Below are 19217 nucleotides of genomic sequence, written 5' to 3'. Positions count from 1 at the left end.
CTCCATCCCCCCACTCCTTCCCCTAGATGGCAGGTAGCCCCCCATACATGTTAAATATGTTAACGTATATGCTAAATACAATATATGTATACATATTTATACAGTTATCTTGTTGCATAGGAAAGATTGGATTTAGAAAGAAGGTAAAAATAACCTGAGAAAAAACAAACAAAAATCCAAGCAAACATTAACAGAAAGAGTGGAAATGTTATGTTGTGGTCCATACTCACTTCCCAGTGTTCTTTCTCTGAGTGTAGCTGGTTCTGTTCATTACAGATCAATTGGAATTGAGTTGGATCCTCTCATAGCTACTTCCATCAGAATTGATCTTCATACATTATTGTTGTTGAAGTGTACAATGATCCCCTGGTTCTGCTCATTTCACTCAGCATCAGTTCATTTAAGTCTCTCCAAACCTCTCTGTATTCATCCTGCTGGTCATTTCTTATAGAACAATAATATTCCATAACATTCATATACCACAATTTATTCAGCCATTCTCCCATTGGTGGGCATCCCTTCATTTTCCAGTTTCTAACCACTACAAAAAGAGCTGCCACAAACATTTTTGCACACACAGGTCCCTTTCCCTTCTTTAATATTTCTTTGGGATATAAGCCCAGTAGTAACACTGCTGGATCAAGGGATATGCACAGTTTGACAATTTTTTGAGTATAGTTACAAATTACTCTCTAGAATGATTGGTTCTGTTCACAACTGCACCAGCAATGTATTAGTGTGCGAATTTTCCCACATCCCCTCCAACATTCGTCATTATCTTTTCCTGTCATCTTAGCCAATCTGACAGGTGTGTAGTGGTATCTCAGAATTATCTTAATTTGCATTTCTCTAATCAACAATGATTTGGAACACCTTTTCATATGACTAGAAATAGTTTTAATTTCTTCATCTGAAAATTGTCTGTTCATATCCTTTGACCATTTATCAATTGGAGAATGGCTTGAAGCAATATTGTTTTAAGAACTGTGATTGAATAAATCATTTTGACTATTATAAATGCCCAAATTAACATATGAAAGAAGCTGTTATTTGCATCTAGAGAAAGAACTAATAAATAGAAGTTGTATAGAGTGGTTTTACATATGTATACATATTTGTGCTTAATGGTAGCTTTTTCTGGAGAGGAGAGAGAAGAAAAAATTGGGGGGGGGGGAAGTTACTTGATAATTTTATTATATACTTAAAAGTAATAGCAATACTTCTTCAGTGAATGGTAAGATAATTTGGAATCCCACAAAAATGTTAAAAATAAAAAGAACATTAAAAAAGTTACATTTTAAAAATAGCAAATTATACATAAAAGATTTTGTTTCATGTACAATCATCTTTTTTCTATTCTACTGTGCTATGGAAATGCTTGTTTAATTTCCTAAGTTCAAAACAACATAGATAAAATTTTTAAAAAGAAATGGAGGAAAGAAATATGAAAGTATTCACTTGCATAATATTGTACAATAAATGGGTACCAAACAGTAAGAGAGTTTAAATTATTTTATTTATTCATATTACTTAGCCTTTCCAGTGAAGTTTGTTTTAAAGACAAAAATCATTTTCCTCAGGATGTTGCATTATAATTTGCTCATATATAATGTAAAGATAATTTTCATATCTCCACGCTGTAATTACATTCTGAATAAGGAGAACCTTCTTGATTATAAGGGACATTATTTCCCAGTTTCTCCACCTGCTCTCTTTGTGACCATAAGGGATAGAAAGAGACATGGATCTCTTGGTCTGGCCTTGTCTACTTTTAGGAGAAAGGGAATAGCATTCCATCAACTCTCCTCATTGTTCCCCTCACTTAACACCCTGAGAGAATTTCAACTTGAAGCCAAACTCCTAGGTTTATTAGTACCTGAACTTATTCCTCAATAATGAACAAATTTTCACTATGTAATATCCTCCCTATTTCAGTGATTTTGAAATTCCTGCTGTCATTATTCAAATCCTATTTTCTATTCCCTACTCCCACTCCCCTAAATCTAAATTTCAACATTTGCTTCTAATACTACTCATTGTGCAGGCAACAGACCTGCTCTTACCTTAAATCTTTTCTTCTTCCACACTTTCCATCTCTCTTGGTTTACTGAATTCTAGCTGTTTGCTGATGACCTTTCCAATAGTAGTTGTATTCTACTCATTTCTATCTACTGACTGGTCAAAATGGGGGAATTGGAGTATCCTTTGCTCCTTATTGTTTTTCCAGGTTTTTCCTCTACCACCATTATTCAATCACCTCTCCTCCTTTAAGACTTATTTAATCCATATTTACTACTCAGTAATAATTCTGGTAATTTGTCTATGGATCTCGAGGACTTCCTTCCCCAATGAGTTCAGTGCTCATAGTTTAGTCTTCTTTCCTCCCCAACTCCTGCTCTCATACAAGAGATTGTATGAGAAATCCCCCATACAAGGGGATTTCAATATATTGTCTTCCTTCTTAACAGCCTAACCTCCTACTTTCTCAACTCACTCAATTTTCCATGATCTACTCCTACACTTGTGTGGACTGAGTTTTCTACAAATTTATGTTATACACTCTCAACTGAGCCCTCTCTGTTGCAAGACATTTTTTTTTTTTCTTTTACATCTGCCTAATTAACTCACTATCTCATTTCCTATGGTGACTTTTTAAACTTTTTTTATCCCTTCTCAGATTTTTTTATGGCTCTTCTTCCTGCCATTCTTTCAACTAAGAATCTTAACTCATTTCTTTTTTATTATTTTATTTTCTCCCAATTACATGTAAAAACAATTTTAACATTCATTTAAAAAAATTTGAGTTCCAAATTCTTTCTTCTTCCCTACATATCCCTCATTGAGAAGATAAGCAATTTGATTCATTTGTAATCAAGCAAAACATATTTCCGTCTTAATCATATTGTAAAAGAAAACATAGACCAAAATACACTGTCAAGAAAATAAAGTTTTAAAAAAAGGATGCTTTGATCTGTATTCAGACCATCATTTCTTTCTCTGAGGGATAGATAGCATTTTCATCCTTGGATCATTGTATTGCTGAATATAGCCAAGTCATTCACAGCTGATCATCTTAAAATACTGTTGTTACTATGTACAATTCTTTTCCGGGTTCTAGTCATTTCATTTTGTATGTGTTCATGTGTTCATTCTTCTTTTTAAGTTTTTTGGAGAGCATGTGGTTCATCATTTCTTATAATACAATAATATTCACCACAATCATATCCCACAATTTGTTGAGGCATTCCCCAATTAATGGGAATTCCTCACGTGATTTATAATTTTTTGCCACCAAAAAAAGAGCTGCTACAAATATTTTTGTACTTTTAGATCCTTTTCCTTATTTAAAAAAATGTCTTTTGTTGACTAGTAGTTTCCCTTGTATTTCACTAAAAGTTGAGGTCATTCACTGTATATTCCCTCTTTTTCCCTACTATTCAACTCATATTACTTATATGCCTTTTTGTTTCCAATTCCATGTTTTTTTAAAAGTTTATTTAAGTCTTAAATAAGAAATAAAAAACATAAAAAGGAGGAAAAACAAGAAAAGGAAAAACAAAACATTGTCATGTGCTCAGCAGAACATCAGGAAAGTTCAAAATATGTAACAATAAATTTCACTTCAAGAAAACATAACAATTGAAGGCATTATATTCATGACTTTCCATCTTTTCTTTGCTTTCTTGTAGGTTTACTTTTGTTCTCTGTTATGCACTTTTTACTTTATTCTGTTTTCCCCTTTCATTCCCTCTACTTCCTCCAAGCAGGCTACAATTAAGCATGAATATATGTATATACACATATATATACACCCCTCCACATATATATATACTAATGTACATATATCTACCTACATACATATACAGATACACAAACATATGTATGTATATACATATGCATATACATAAATATACATACATAGATGTGCATTTAAAACAATATTAATATAGCTGACATACAATGTAGATTTCTCTCTTGATTGAATCTTTAAATTTCTCTTTATCTGGAATAAATGATTATTACCCCTACTTTTTTTTCTAATAAATTCAACTCCTGATCATAGTTATTGTTTGTGTTTATCTCTTATTTCCTATCCCTCCTAAATCTTCTTCTTTGGTTCTACACTTTAACTTATCTTGCTATTAGTTTATCTCCTTCCCTACACTCTCTAGGCATTCCTTTATCTTCTCCTCCCTTCCTTTTCTTCCCTTTCTCTTTCCCATTAATCTACATACTTTATCCTACTCCCTTAATCTAAACATGCTTCTCTATCCCACTTTATCTTGTGCCATCCTTTTCCTCCCTCTTTTCCTCATCTCATATTACATACCTGGTCCCACTGGCATAAATGTATATGCTCTTCCAACTTATCCTTTTCCCTCTTCCCTTATTTTTAAATAAATTTTGGAGGGTGCTTTACCTATCTTGGGATGTGTGTATACATATATGTGTATATACGTATATATATATATATATATATATATATATATATATATATACACATATATATATGTGTGTGTATGTGTGTATGTGTGTATATATATTATATACATATACATACATATATATATATATATATACACACACACACATATAGTACAGAAATACATCCACACGTAGATATATATTTATATATGTATTGTTCCCTATTTAATCCATGCTGTATGTATGTAGTTTTTCAGAACTACCAGCTCTCTTCCCCCATCTGATTCTTCTATGTCGATCCTTCCTCTGTGCCTCATTTATATAGCATAATTATTATTTTTACCTTTTCCTAGATAGTTTTTCCTTTTAGAGTCAAATCAGACTCAGCTGCCCAATCTGCCCCAGTCTTTCTTTTGGACTACCCAATTACTAATGTCAATCTTAGATATGTGACTTACATTTCCACATGCTTATTGAGACTTTCAAAATTAGTCTTTGAATCCCCTCCAACATTCATCATTATCTTTTCCTGTCATCTTAGCCAATCTGAGAGGTGTGGGAAAATTGGGACACTAACACATTGTTAGTGGAGTTGTGAATTGATCCAATTATTTTGGAGATCAATTTGGAACTATGATCGAAGGGCTATCAAACTGTACATACTCTTTGATTCAGCTGTGTCTCTACTAGATTTATATCCCAAAGAGATCTAAAAAAGGGAAAAGGACTTATGTGTGCAAAAATGTAGCAGTTTTTTTGGTAGTGGCAAGAAACTAGAAACTAAGTGAAGGGCTAGCAATTAGGGAATGGGTGAATAGGCTATGGTATATGAGTGTTGTGGAATATTATTGTTCTATAAGAAACGATCAGCAGGATGATTTCAGAGATGTCTGGAGAGATTTGTATGAACTGATGCTAAATGAAGAGAGTAGAATCGAAAGAACTTTGTACACAGCAAAAAACCCCCAAGATTATATGATGATAAACTTTGAATGGAATTGGCACTTTTTAACAATGAGGTGACTGAGGTCAATTCCAATAGACTTGTTATGGAAAGAGCCATCTGGAATGTGAATCACAACATAGTATTTTCACCCTTTTTGTTGTTTCCTTGCATTTTGTTTTCCTTTCTGATTTTTTTTTCCTTTTTGATCTGATTTTCCTTGTGTAAAATGATAAATATGGAAATATGTATAGAATTGTACATGTTTTAATATATATTGGATTACTTGCTATCTAAAGGAAGGGGGTAGGGAAAAGGGAAAGAAGAAAAAATTTTTTCTTCTTTTATTGCTGACGCTAACATTATTATTACAATATTGAATAGTAGTAGTGAGGAAGGGCATCCTTCTTTTACCCTTAATTTTATTAGGAATATTTCTAGCTTATTCCCATTACATATAAAGCTTGCTGATGGTTTTAAATAGATGTTGCTTATCATTTTCAATGTTTATTTCTCTGCTAATGATTTTCAGATCTACTTATTCAACCCTAACCTCTCTGTTAATTTCTACTCTTTGCTGCTTGTCCTTTGTTCTCAAAGGGGACCATGACATGAGGGAGGTGATATACCATAATATACAAGTGAATTGGATTTAAGTGAAGGAGGGTTGTACAATGTCACCTGCCTCTTTCATCTTCAGAGTCACCTGAGTTCAGTGGCCAGATATAGATCAGGATGATTGGAGATGGCCCTGGATGCAGTGGGAGACCTTGGTCTTTTAAAGCTAAGGTCTTCAACAGGTCTCACACCTGTTTAGTGATTAAGACTGGGTATCAATTGAAGCAAAGAATGGCTTCCTTTACCTAGTCAACTAACCAAGTATTCAGTCTCCACTCACATGTTAAATTGACTGCTGACAGTTAAACCTGAATGTCACATAGCCATCTGAAACTCAAAATGTTCAAAACAGAAGTCATCTTCCTTGCCAAACTCTCCCCACCTCCTTATTACTGTTGAGGGTTCCACTATTCTCCCAATCCCCCAGGCTATAAATTTAAATGTCACCCTTAATGTTTAATTTCTATCCAATTTATAATCATTATCTATTGTTTCTATCTTCCAGACAGAAGCTCTTTTATGTGTTCTCTTTTTTCTTCTGACACAATCACCACTTGAGTGGAGGGCTTGGACAATAGCAATAGCCTACTGGTTGGTCTTCCTGCCCTGAGTCTCAGCTCTCATATTGAGCATCCTAATTTATATATCTATGTTCCCTAGGATCAATAAATTCTCCGTCACTTCCAAGATCAAATATATAAATGTCTTCTTGGCTTTTAAAGTCCTTAATAACTTAGCCCCTTTCTATATTTCTCTGTATCCTCAGCAATTTGCACAGTGCCTGAACCACCTCATTGTTGAAAAGAGCCATGTTCATCAGAATTGATCATCACATATTCTTCTTGTTGCTGTGTTTAATGCTGTGTAAGTGTTTAATAAATGCTTGTTGACTAACTGGATAACATTTTAGAATGATGAGAATTAAAATTTTTAGCATCTGTCATTGTTACCATCAAGAGTCACTAACTTTCTGGATTTTCAGTTCTTTTTCAAGTTCTGTGGAGTCTTTCTATTCAGGGATTTTACAAAGCAAATGTAAAGAGAAAAAAACTGAAAATGTTAGCTTGTTGGAATAGAAACATGATGTGGTGGAAAACTTCAATGAGCATTTTGAAGACAGCTGAGTTTGAATCTCTGATTCTTAACATTCATTGGGTGATCCTGGGCAAGCAGCACGACCATTCTAGGCTTCTTTCAGTTTCCTCATTTTCAAAACAGGGAGGAAAATAGGAATGCCCATTTCACACAGTGTTCTGGGAATCAACCTGCCTTTTAAATGTGTAAATGCTATAATTATTTACATGTTTCAATAATATGTAAGATCCACTCCATTCTGATGATGTATCATATTGTAAAGGTGATATAAGTTTTGCCAGGTCTCACCAAACTGGGAACTCTCTTTAAAAATGAACCTGATAATGGACTTTATGGATGGTGTTTTAGCTCTCTTCCCAGCTTTAACATCTTATGTTCTAAAGGCCTCCGGTTTCAGATTCTAAGGGCTCTATCAGCTGTGACATCCTGTATTCTGAGGGTCTTCTGGCTCTTATACCCCACATTCTTAATTTTGTTTTTTGTTTTTTTTTTAGTTTTTTATTTTCAAAATATATGTATAGGTAGTATTCAACATTCACCCTTGCAAAACCTTGTTTTACAATTTTTTTCTCTTTCCCTTCCCCACTCTTACACAGCAAGTAATCCGGTATATGTTAAATATGTGTAATTGTTCTAAACATATTTCCACAATTATCATGCTGCACAAGAAAAATCTGATCAAAAAGGAAAAAAAAAGTAAGAAAACAAAAAGCAAAGCAAACCACCACCAAAAAAAAAAAATATATATATATATATGAAAATACTATGTTGTGATCCACATTCAGTTCCCACTGCTTCTGTCTGGGCACAGAGGGCTCTCTCCATTACAAAATCATTGGAACTGGCCTGAATTACCTCATTGTTGAAAAGAGCCACATATTCTTATTGTTGCCTTGTACAATTTTCTCTTGGTTCTGCTCACTTCACTCAGCATTAGTTCATGTAATTCTCTTCAGGCCTCTCTGAAATCATCCTGCTGATCGCTTCTTATTGAACAATAATATTCCATAATATACATGTTATACCTTATTCAGCCGTTCTCCAATTGATGGGCATCCATTCAGTTTCCAGTTTCTTGCTACTACAAAAAGGGCTACTACAAACATTTTTGCACATGTGGGTTCCTTCCTCTTTTTTATGATCTTTGTGATATAGACCCAGGAGAAACACTGCTGGATCAAAGAATATGCACATATTGATAGCCTTTTGGTCGTAGTTCCAAATTGCTCTCCAGAATAGTTGGATTAGTACACAACTCAATCAACAATGCATTGTGTCCCAGTTTTCCCACATCCCTTCCAACATACATCATTATTTTTTCCTGTCATCTTAGCCAATCTGAGAGGTGTGCAGTGTACCTCAGAGTTGTCTTAATTTTCATTTCTCTGATCAATAATGATTTAGAGCATTTTTTCATATGACTAGAATGGTTTAAATTTCTTCACCTGAAAATGTTTGTATCCTTTGACCATTTATTAATTGGAGAATGACTTGTATTCTTAAAGAGCAAATTCTTTATAAATTTTAGAAATGAAGCCTTTATCAGAACCCTTGGACGTAAAATTTTTTCCCCCAATTTTTTGCTTCCTTTCTAATCTTGTCTGCATTGGTTATGTTTGTGCAAAACCTTTTTAACTTAACATAATCAAACTTATCTATTTTGTATTCTATAGTGTAATCTGTTCTTTGTACTCAAATTTTTTTCTTCTCCATAGATCTGAAAGATGACTATCCTTTGTTTTTTTCATTTGTTTATAGTATCACTCATGAATCTAGTTCAACCTTATCTTGGTATAGGGTGTTAAGTGTTGGCCAATGTCTAGTTTCTACCATACTAATTTCCAATTTTCCCAGCAATATTTTTCAAAAAGTGAGTTTTTATCCAAAAAGTTAGGGTCTTTTGGGTTTATCAAACACTAGCTTATTATAGTCATTGATCTTTGTGTCTTGTGAACCTAATCTATTCCACTAGTTCACTACTCTTATTTCTTAGCCGGCACCAAATGGTTTTGATGACTGCTGCTTTATAATATAGTTTTAGGTCTGGTACAGTTAAGCCACTTTCATTTACATTTTTTTCATTAATTCCCTTGAAATTCTTGATCTTTTGTTCTTCCAGATGAACTTTATTATTTTTCCTAGCTCTATAAAATAATTTCTTGGCAGTTTGGTTGTTATGACACTGAAAAAGTAGGTTTAGATAGAATTGTCATTTTATTATATTAGCTCAGCTTACCCATGCTATTCTTCCAGTTGATTATGTCTAACTTTTTATTTGTGTGGAAAGTGTTTTGTAATTGTGTTCCTATATTCCTGACTTGGTATTGGTAGATAGATTTTCTAATATTTTATATTATCTACAGTTATTTTTAATGGAATTTCTCTTTTATATTTCTTGCTGCTGGACTTTGTTGGTAATACATAGAAATGTTGATGATTTATGTGGATTTTTGTATCCTGCAGCTTTGCTAAAGTTGTAAATTGTTTCTAGTAGCTTTTTAATTGCTTCTCTAGGATTCTCTAAGTATACCATCATATCATCTGCAAAGAGTAATAACTTGGTTTCCTCATTACCTACTGTTATTCCTTTAATTTTTTTCTTCTCTTATTGCTAAAGTTAACATTTCTAATACAATATTGAATAATAATGATAGTAGTGGGCAACCTTGTTTCACCCAGATCTTATTGGGAATGGTTCTAATTTATCCCTATTACATATGATGCTTGCTGATGGTTTTAAATAGATGCTACTGATTATTTTAAGGAATAACATCCCACATTCTAAGGACTCTCCCAGCTCTAGAACATCCCATGTTGTAAAGCCTCTCCCAGCTCTGACATTTCATGTTCTAAGGGCTCTCCTAGTTCTGACATTTCATGTTCTAAAGCCCTTCCCAGCTCTTGACATTTTGTATTCTAAGGGCCCTGCCAGCTCTGACCTCCTGTGTTCTAAAGGCCCTCCCAGCCCTGACCTCCTGGGTTCTAAGGGCCCTCCCAGCTCTGACCTCCTGGGTTCTAAGGGCTCTCCCAGCTCTGACCTCCCGGGTTCTAAGGGCCCTCCCAGCTCTGACCTCCCGTGTTCTAAGGGCTCTCCCAGCTCTGACCTCCTGGGTTCTAAGGGCCCTCCCAGTTCTGACCTCCTGGGTTCTAAGGGCCCTCCCAGCTCTGACATCCCATGTTCTAAGGGCCCTCCCAGCTCTGACCTCCTGGGTTCTAAGGGCCCTCCCAGCTCTGACATCCTGTGTTCTAAGGGCCCTCCCGGCTCTGACATCCTGGGTTCTAAGGGCCCTCCCGGCTCTGACCTCCTGGGTTCTAAGGGCCCTCCCGGCTCTGACATCCTGGGTTCTAAGGGCCCTCCCACCTCTGACCTCCCGGGTTCTAAGGGCCCTCCCTGCTCTGACCTCCCGGGTTCTAAGGGCCCTCCCGGCTCTGACATCCTGGGTTCTAAGGGCCCTCCCGGCTCTGACCTCCTGGGTTCTAAGGGCCCTCCCGGCTCTGACATCCTGGGTTCTAAGAGCCCTCCCTGCTCTGACCTCCCGGGTTCTAAGGGCCCTCCCTGCTCTGACCTCCCGGGTTCTAAGGGCCCTCCCAGCTCTGACCTCCTGGGTTCTAAGGGCCCTCCCAGCTCTGACATCCCGGGTTCTAAGGGCCCTCCCAGCTCTGACCTCCTGGGTTCTAAGGGCCCTCCCAGCTCTGACCTCCTGGGTTCTAAGGGCCCTCCCGGCTCTGACATCCTGGGTTCTAAGGGCCCTCCAGCTCTGACCTCCTGGGTTCTAAGGGCCCTCCCGGCTCTGACCTCCTGGGTTCTAAGAGCCCTCCCTGCTCTGACCTCCTGGGTTCTAAGGGCCCTCCCTGCTCTGACCTCCGGGTTCTAAGGGCCCTCCCGGCTCTGACCTCCTGGGTTCTAAGGGCCCTCCCGGCTCTGACCTCCTGGGTTCTAAGGGCCCTCCCGGCTCTGACATCCTGGGTTCTAAGAGCCCTCCCTGCTCTGACCTCCCGGGTTCTAAGGGCCCTCCCTGCTCTGACCTCCCGGGTTCTAAGGGCCCTCCCGGCTCTGACCTCCTCGGTTCTAAGGCCCTCCCAGCTCTGACCTCCTGGGTTCTAAGGGCTCTCCCAGCTCTGACCTCCTCGGTTCTAAGGGCCCTCCTAGCTCTGACCTCCTGGGTTCTAAGGGTCCATCCAACTCTAACTCCCCACCCCAGCTCTGATATCCTAAGTTCTAAGGGCCCTCCCAGCTCTCACACTCGTGACATTTATGGCTTCTGCACAGGTAAATGGCCGGGGCCTAGGTAAATGGCTGGTGGCTCGGTAAAGGCTCTTTATAGAAATGAATGACATGAATGAATGAACTTGTCATTTCCCAGAGCCGGAGGCGGCGGGCACGTAGGAGAACTCACACCGAGGGGGCTTCCCAGACCATCAGAAGGCCTCTCGTCCGTGATCTCGCAGGGAAGCCGGCCTGTCACTGAGCTCTCGGCAGGCCAGGCTCCAAGGTCAGGCCAGGCCGGCTGACAGACTGTCACCTTGACGACAAGCCGAGAGGACATCCGGAAAAAGGCGGAGCCAGCAGGTCAATCTCGCGATAGTTGGTCCCGCGGCCCTCTCACTCTGGGCTCGGAGTGAAGGTGGCGGATATCTCGCGAGACTTTGCCGGTGTCTAGGCGCTCGGGCCGGCTGGGAGGGAGCTGAGGCTGGCGTTGAAAGTGGATCTGGAGCGGCAGCGGCTACTTTTAGGGAACATGTCCGACTCAGACCTCGGCAGGAAGTGGGACCGGTGCTTGGCCGACACTATCGTGAAGCTGGGTAAGGGTCCGGAGCCCGGGGTCAGGCCTGGTGAGGCGGGGGCGGCGCGGCCCGTGGGCGGGACTGCGGGCCTGGGCCCAGGGCTGCGGGGGGCGACCGGGGCCTCCTGGCCTGTGGAGCGGGAAGGGGGCGCGGTGGGAGAGTCGCTGTCGGGGAAAGCGAAGCAGCGGCTCCGGGGATCCTCTAGCGCTGGTCCAGTTCGAACTCTCTAAGGAGTAGTCCCGCCACACCTCCAGGCCCAGAGCCCCTGGAAGAGCAGGCGTCAGTCAGTATTGATTCAGTGCCCGGTGCTGGGGATGGGGCACGGACCCAAGTGCCCGTCCCCGTCCTTAAGCAGATTGGGTGGAGGGGACCGCATGCACGTGCCTCGGTGTGCTCAGAAGTGCCCACGGTGCCACGTGGGGAGGGGGCAGAAGAGGCTCCTTGGGCAAAGGCTCGTAGGCATCCAGAGGGACGAGAGTGGTCATCTCACCCAGTCGAATCCGGGGCCCTTCGCTCAGCCCTCCTCCCTGGGTCACCTTCTCTTCCCTGGCTTTTTTAGAACACTATCTATGGCTCTGTGCTTTTGCTCCCGAACCTTTGACCATAAGAGTCTTGACTTGTCTTTGATTTTCCCCACTCTATTATTCTCTTTGCTCACAATCACTTTGTACATTGTTCATCCCTTCCTCAGGAACAAGTTTCTCCACAGCATTTATTTTTCTTTGTGTCTCCAGCACATAGTACCTGGCCCATAAATGCTTGTTTCCAGACATGAATATGTGAATGGGGATGTGAGTCCAAGGGTGTGTGAATGGGTTTTGGAGCATTTTGTGTGAAGAACAGCAAATAAGTCACTGTGAGATGTGGAGGGCAACGTATATTTAGGATTAATGGATGGCATTGGTTGTGGAGAGCTTAAAAGGCTCAAATGTGATGCTTATATTTTATCTTAGAGAGAATTCATTGTTCAGAAAAGAGGGAAATGGTCAGAACTACATTTTAGGAAAATCATAGCAGTTACTTGGAGTAGGGAGAGATCTGAGGTAGAGAACACGAAGGGGAGACTTTAGTCCTTGAACTAGGGTAGTGGCTGTGTGATCCGATGAGATGTGGAAAAGAGCAACAAGATTTGGTCCTTCATGTATGAGAATGATGGCAAAGAACATATCCAACATATAAAGGACTGCTTGCCATCTAGGGGAGGGGGTGGAGGGAGGGAGGGAAAAAAAAAAATCGGAACAGGAACGAGTGTCAATATAAAGTAATTATTAAATAAAAATTAAAAAAAAAAAAGAGAGAATGATGGCAAAGACTGGAGCATGCCATTGAGGTTGTGAGCTCCACTGGAAGGAGTGTGGACCCTCTGCAGCTGGTGATGTGGTTTCCTTGGTCAGGAGAAACTAGGGCTGTGTATCTCATCTGGGTATCATCTCTATAGAGATGATAATTGGAGGTCATTGCTTAAGTGAATAGAGAGAAAACAGAAAAGATAATCTAGAACAGAAACTTAATGGAACAGAGAAAGGGTTAAAGGAGAATAAATTGCAAGAAGCAAATAGGTAAGAGAACCATGAGAAAGGTTGGGTCATGAAAATCCTCAGATGAGAAAATATCTGGGAGAAAGTGGTCAGCAGTGTCATGCTCTAGAGAGGTCAAGGATGATAGAGATGATTGAGATTATTTGGTTTGCCAGCTTTGGAGAGAGTAATTTCAATTGAGAAGCAATATACTGTGGTGGAAAAGTTAATGAATTTTTGGTACTTAGGCTTGGGTCTAAATTTAAATGAGATGACTAACCTTGGACATATTTTCTCTTAAAAAGATGAAAAGAGAAGTTTAAATTCCCTGATCTTTTCTGGTTTCAGTTTTATGATCAGTCACTAGTCAATGAATCTTTATTCATGTGCCATGTGCCAGGTATTGGAGATACAAGGAAAGGCCAAACAAAGATAATCCCTGCTCTCAAGGGACTCCTAGTTTAATGGGGAAGACAACATTCAAATAACTCTGTATGAACAAGCCATATACAGGATAAATAGGAAATAATCCAAAGAGGGAAAACACATTAAGAAGGATGGGAAAGATTTTGTGTAGCAGATGGAATTTAGCTGGGACTGGAAGCCCTAGAAAGCCAGAAGGCAGAGATGAAGAGGCAGAACCTTCTAGGCATGAGGGACAGCTACAGTTGTCATTGTTCTGTTTAAGAAATAGTAAGAAGGCCAACATCCCTGGATTTTTTTTTTTCAAAATATATATAAAAGATAGTTTTTAACATTCATTTCTGTAAGATTTTGTGTTCCAAATTTTTTCTCCCTCCCCTCTCCCTGACAAGCAAGCAGTTTGACATAGGTTCAACATGTGCAATTCTAAGCATTTCCCTATTTGTTTCAATCCACATTCAGTCTTCATAGTACTCTTTCTGGATTCAGATGGCATTTTCCATCTCAAGTCTATTAGAGTTGTCTTGGATCACCGAATTGTTGAGGAGCTAAATCTATCATAGTCAATCATCACACAATCTTGGTGTTACTGTGTACAATGTTCTCTGGTTCTGCTCACTTCATTGAGCATCAGTTCATGTAAGTTTTTCCAGGCCTTTCTGAAATCAGCCTCCTCATTATTTTAGAACAATGATGTTCATTACACTCACATATCACAGTATGTTTAATTTCCAAATCTTTGCCACTACAAAAGGGCTGCTACAAACATTTTTGCACACAAAGGTCCTTTCTCTTTTATGATCTCTTTGGGATATAGACCCAGTAGTACAGTGTTTGAGGATTGAAGATTAGGTGAAGGATGTAAGGTATGAGAAGAAGGAAGTTGGAGCAGAGAGTCAGATTATGAATGGTTTTGAATGCCAGACAGAGAGGGGATTTTGTATTTGATTATGGTGGTAATAGGGAGCAACTTGAGTTTATTGAATATAGGGAATTGACATGGTCAGGATTTATTTTTATGACAATCACTTTGGTGACTGATTAGAAGATTATCTGCAATGGAGACATCTGTGTCAGGCATACTGACCTCCAGCTACTGCAGTAGACCAGACATGAGTTAATGGTTTGTGAGGAGGGGACATATTGGAGAGCTGGCAGAGAGGTGAAATGGACAGGCCTTCATAAGATTGAATATTGCAGGGAGGAGAAGGGGAGAAAGTGAGCTGTCCAGGGTGACATCTAAGAGGAGACAAAGTCAGGACTTGAACACAAGGTTTCCTAATTCTAAAGACTGAGCCTGTAGTCATTGTGTTTTATTTCCTCTAGAGATCATTTAGAGGTTTAAAATGACAGCAGAATACCAAAATAAGGTCAAAATGTGTATATGATTTGAATGTAAAGGGTGATACCTAGTTTACCTATCAGATATTTGGTGAAAGGAGGAATTTATGACCAAATACTTGATAAATGGTCAAAGGATATGAACAGACAATTTTCAGATAAAATTAAAACCATCTATAGTCAAATACTGAATCTCTATTGATTAGAGAATTGTGAATTAAAACAACTCTGAGATACCACCTCACACCTCTCAGATTGATTAATATCACATGAAAAGACAATAATAAATGTTGGAGGGACTGTGAAAAAACTGGGACACTAATGAATTGCTGGTAGATTCGTGAAATGATCCAAGCATTCTGAAGAGCAATTTAGAACCATGCATATCCTTTGATCCTATTGGATCTGTTTCCCAAAGAGATCATAAAGGAGAGTGAAGGATCGACATGTGCAAAAATGTTTGTAGCATCTTTTTTTTGTGGTGACAAAGAATTGGAAGTTGAGGGCATGCTCAATAATGTAATATTATTGTTTTATAAAAATGATGAACAAGCTGATTTTAGAAAGACCTGGAAAGATTTACCTGAACTGATGCTGAACAAAAACAAGCAAACCAGGAATATATGGTACACAATAATAGCAAAATTATGCCGATGATCAAGTATGAAAGACTTGGTTCTTCATAGTAGTTCAGTAATCCAAGGCCGTCCCAATAAAATTGGACTAGAAAACACCCTCTACATCTAGAAAGAGAACTATGGAGATTAAATGTAAATCAATACATGCTATGTTTACTTTTTCTCCTTTTTCTTCTGTTTTTTTTTTTCTCTCATGATTTTTCCCTTTTGTTCTGATTTTTCTCTCCCAACGTGATTCATAAAGAAATGTGTATTTAAAAAGTTAATATACATGTATAACCAGAAAAAAAATAAAACAATTAGTTTTTTAAAATGTGGATGGGAAGAAAAATAGATAAAATGACAGCAAAATGTAATGAAAAAAATACTAGAATTTTTATCAACCTACTAATTCTCTATTAAGTTATCTGTAAAGCATTGGGAGATAGAAATATAAATACAAAAACAAAATAGCCTATGCCTTCCAGAAGTTTATATTTTCCTCAGGAATAATAATAAAAACAACACATTTACATTTAAGTACATTCAAAATACATACAAGGTAGCAGTAAAAACTGAGACAATCAAAAAAGACCTCTTGAAGGAAGCAGCACCTGAGCTGTGTTGTGAAAGAAACTTGGAGTTACCAGGGACAGAGAAGAAAATGGAGGTAAGCCAAGCACAAAGAAGAGCCTATGCAAAGGGTTGGAGGTAGGAGATGAACTATACAGAGAAAAGCAAGTAGGACCTCTGACTGAGAGAGAGGGAGGTGAAATGAGTGAGGGGCTGAAAAGGTAATGTGAAGGTAGGGTATAGTCTGAAGGTGAAGGGGGCATTAAATGTCAAAGAGAGAAGTTTGTATTTTATTCCTGAGCAATCGCTAAACAGCTAGATAATGCTCTGTGTCTGGCATTGCACTCCACACTAAGGAGAAAAGTACAAGAAAGCAAGACTGCTTAAACAAGGAACTTATATTCTTGTGGTGGTGTTCAGTCACGTCTGATTCTTCATAACCCCATTTGGGGTTTTCTTGGCAGAGCTACTGACATGGTTTGCCATTTGCTTCCCTAGGTCATTTTATAGGAAACTAGGACGAACAGGGTGAAGTGACTTGCCCAGGGTCACAGTGCTAATAAGTTTTTGAAGCTGCATTTGAACTCACTTCTTTCTGACTCCAGGCCAGGTGTTCTATCTACTTTTCCACCTAGCTTCTCACAGGGGCAGACACATATTGAGGGAGAGAGGAAGATGCTGTCAAGAAAGTTGAGAAGTAAGCCACAGAGAGTCGAAATGGAGGTAGGGAAGAGGGATGGATTCCAATGTTGCCTTTAGGAATCCAGAAGCCCTGGTGACAGTTCCAGCTCTGACATAAATGGAAATGATCATAATGAATAAAGGGCAAAAATCTCTTTAGTACTCTTCAGCCTCATTTTCCTAATCTGTAAAATGCAGATAAAACTTCTTGCCCAACCTCTATACAAAATTATTGTGAGAAAAGTGATTTATTTACAAAGAAATTCATCTTACTTTCTAAAATAACCTGCAGTCTTGACTGAACTTTGTCACTCCTTTACACCAGAATGTTTATTTGTGATTCCCGTGTGGGATCCTTTGGGAACACTGCTCACAATTCATTTCATTGAGGATATGGTCCAAAGAAGGAGTGCTGAGTATAGGGAAAAGAGCACTGAATTTTGGGTAAGAAAATTTGGGCTTGATTTCCCTTTGTTTCAGATAACAAACAGCTCAGTGATCATGATCAAGATACTTCACTTTTTCTTCACATGTAATAAGGGGTGAAAGGTATCCTGAGGAATGAAGAGATTATTGTATTAAATCAAGGGTACTTAACCTGGAGGTGGTGAACTTTTTGAAATATATTAACTGTATTTCAATATTTTTGTTTCCTCTGTACAGACAATACTTGCTTTGTGCAAATTTGCATTATACAAATTCAACTTTATGGAAAGAGCTTTAAAAGAAATCTGCATTCTTTAAAAAAAAAAAAAATGTTAACTTTATATACTGTGTTTTTCTCTCTTTCTCTGCTCTTGCAACTCACCTTAGCACTCTGTGACCTCCTATCCTTACCCCTTCAACTCCCCAATCAAGAAAAAAGGCCCAAACCCTGCAAATGAAAGCAGAAAAACGGATGTACAACTAGCCTGGATTGGGGGCTTGACTTGAGGCCTCTGTTACAGAGACTTTTCCCCCATTCTACCAATCAGCCTTATGTCTAAACCCTGCTGTTTCTGTTTCTCTGCACTCAGTACCTACATGTCTGTCCCTTATCGCCTCCTATCTGTGACTGTCCAGTCCCCATATGTATTTCTTTTGGGTCCAGATAGGCCTATGTGGGACTGGCCATAATTCCCTCTTGTTCCTCTTCCTGCTCTCAATTCTCAGTCTCTGGCCTTTGCATGTTCTTTGCTCTGGCCTGCTCCTTCCACAGATGTGACCGCTTTTTCCTGAAAATTTACATTACATAAAAATCATTTCGTGTAGAGATCTGCAGAATTTACATAAAACAAGAACTGCTTGTGAAAAAAATATTTTGTTCTACCTATTTAGAAACAGTGTCCTGAGAAGAGGTTCATAGGCTTCTCTACCAGATAATCTCTAAAGTCATAGAAGATAAGCTGCTTTCTCCTGGCTGTCTTCCTAGCTGTCTTACAAAGTCCTTCTGAGTCTTCTTTAATTGATCTTGATCTTGGCCACTAATGTTGGGTATTTTATAGGGCTCTGCCCTAGGCTTCCTTCTTTTCTCCTTTGATACAATTTCACTTGGTGACTTCATTAGCTCCCATGGTTTCAATGATATTCTCTTTGCTAATGATTCTCAGATCTATTTACCCCTAAAATTTTTTCTGACCTGGGTCTTGCAAATCCAACTGCCTTTCAATTGGATATCCTACAGACACCTTAAATTCAACAGTTTAGTCCAAAACTGGATTCATTATCTTTTCTCCCCAAATCCTTCTCTTTTAGTTGCTTATTTTCTAATCCTAATTCACCATTATTGTATAGGACTCCATCAGCCTCCTTAGAGTCTATAGATAAGCCATTTAACCTTTCTTGGAGGTTCAGTCTTGGAGAATTTAAGGTGCAGATTGTTTGCTGATCCCTTGTCAGTGGAAGGAGTCTCCATGTGAGAAGTGTTTCCACATGACTAACAGATCTGGGCTTCTACCTCCCCTTTCTTCTTCTTCCCTGCCATAAACACCCACACAAGTACATGTATGTTTCTACATACATATATATACATATACACACATATGTTTGCTAATGTATCTGAAACAATCATTCAAGTGTGAGGTAAATTTGAAGGAACTTGGTTTAAAAATTATTGGTCCTTCAAAGAGACTTAACTGAGTTTCATTGGATAAAGGATGGACAGAAACAGCTACACCCAAAGAAGTAATACTGGGAAATGATGTGAACTATTTGATTTTT

General features: G+C 38.8%; 1 protein-coding gene across 1 annotated transcript in view; it reads left to right on the top strand.

Annotated features, from left to right (window-relative positions):
• Nucleotides 1-11688: 11688 nt before the first annotated feature.
• The window catches only part of MICOS10 (mitochondrial contact site and cristae organizing system subunit 10), a 45299-nt gene continuing 37770 nt past the window's right edge, over nucleotides 11689-19217 (top strand). The window contains exon 1 of the mRNA XM_051988398.1: nucleotides 11689-11884. Coding sequence (XP_051844358.1) covers nucleotides 11821-11884 — 64 coding nt within the window. The 5' untranslated portion in view covers nucleotides 11689-11820. The remainder of the gene's footprint in view (nucleotides 11885-19217) is intronic.

This window comes from Antechinus flavipes, chromosome 3, assembly GCF_016432865.1.
Source record: "Antechinus flavipes isolate AdamAnt ecotype Samford, QLD, Australia chromosome 3, AdamAnt_v2, whole genome shotgun sequence".
Classification (NCBI taxonomy): domain Eukaryota; kingdom Metazoa; phylum Chordata; class Mammalia; order Dasyuromorphia; family Dasyuridae; genus Antechinus; species Antechinus flavipes.
Note: the sequence above shows the minus strand (reverse complement) of the source record. Positions and strands in the feature narration are given on the sequence as shown.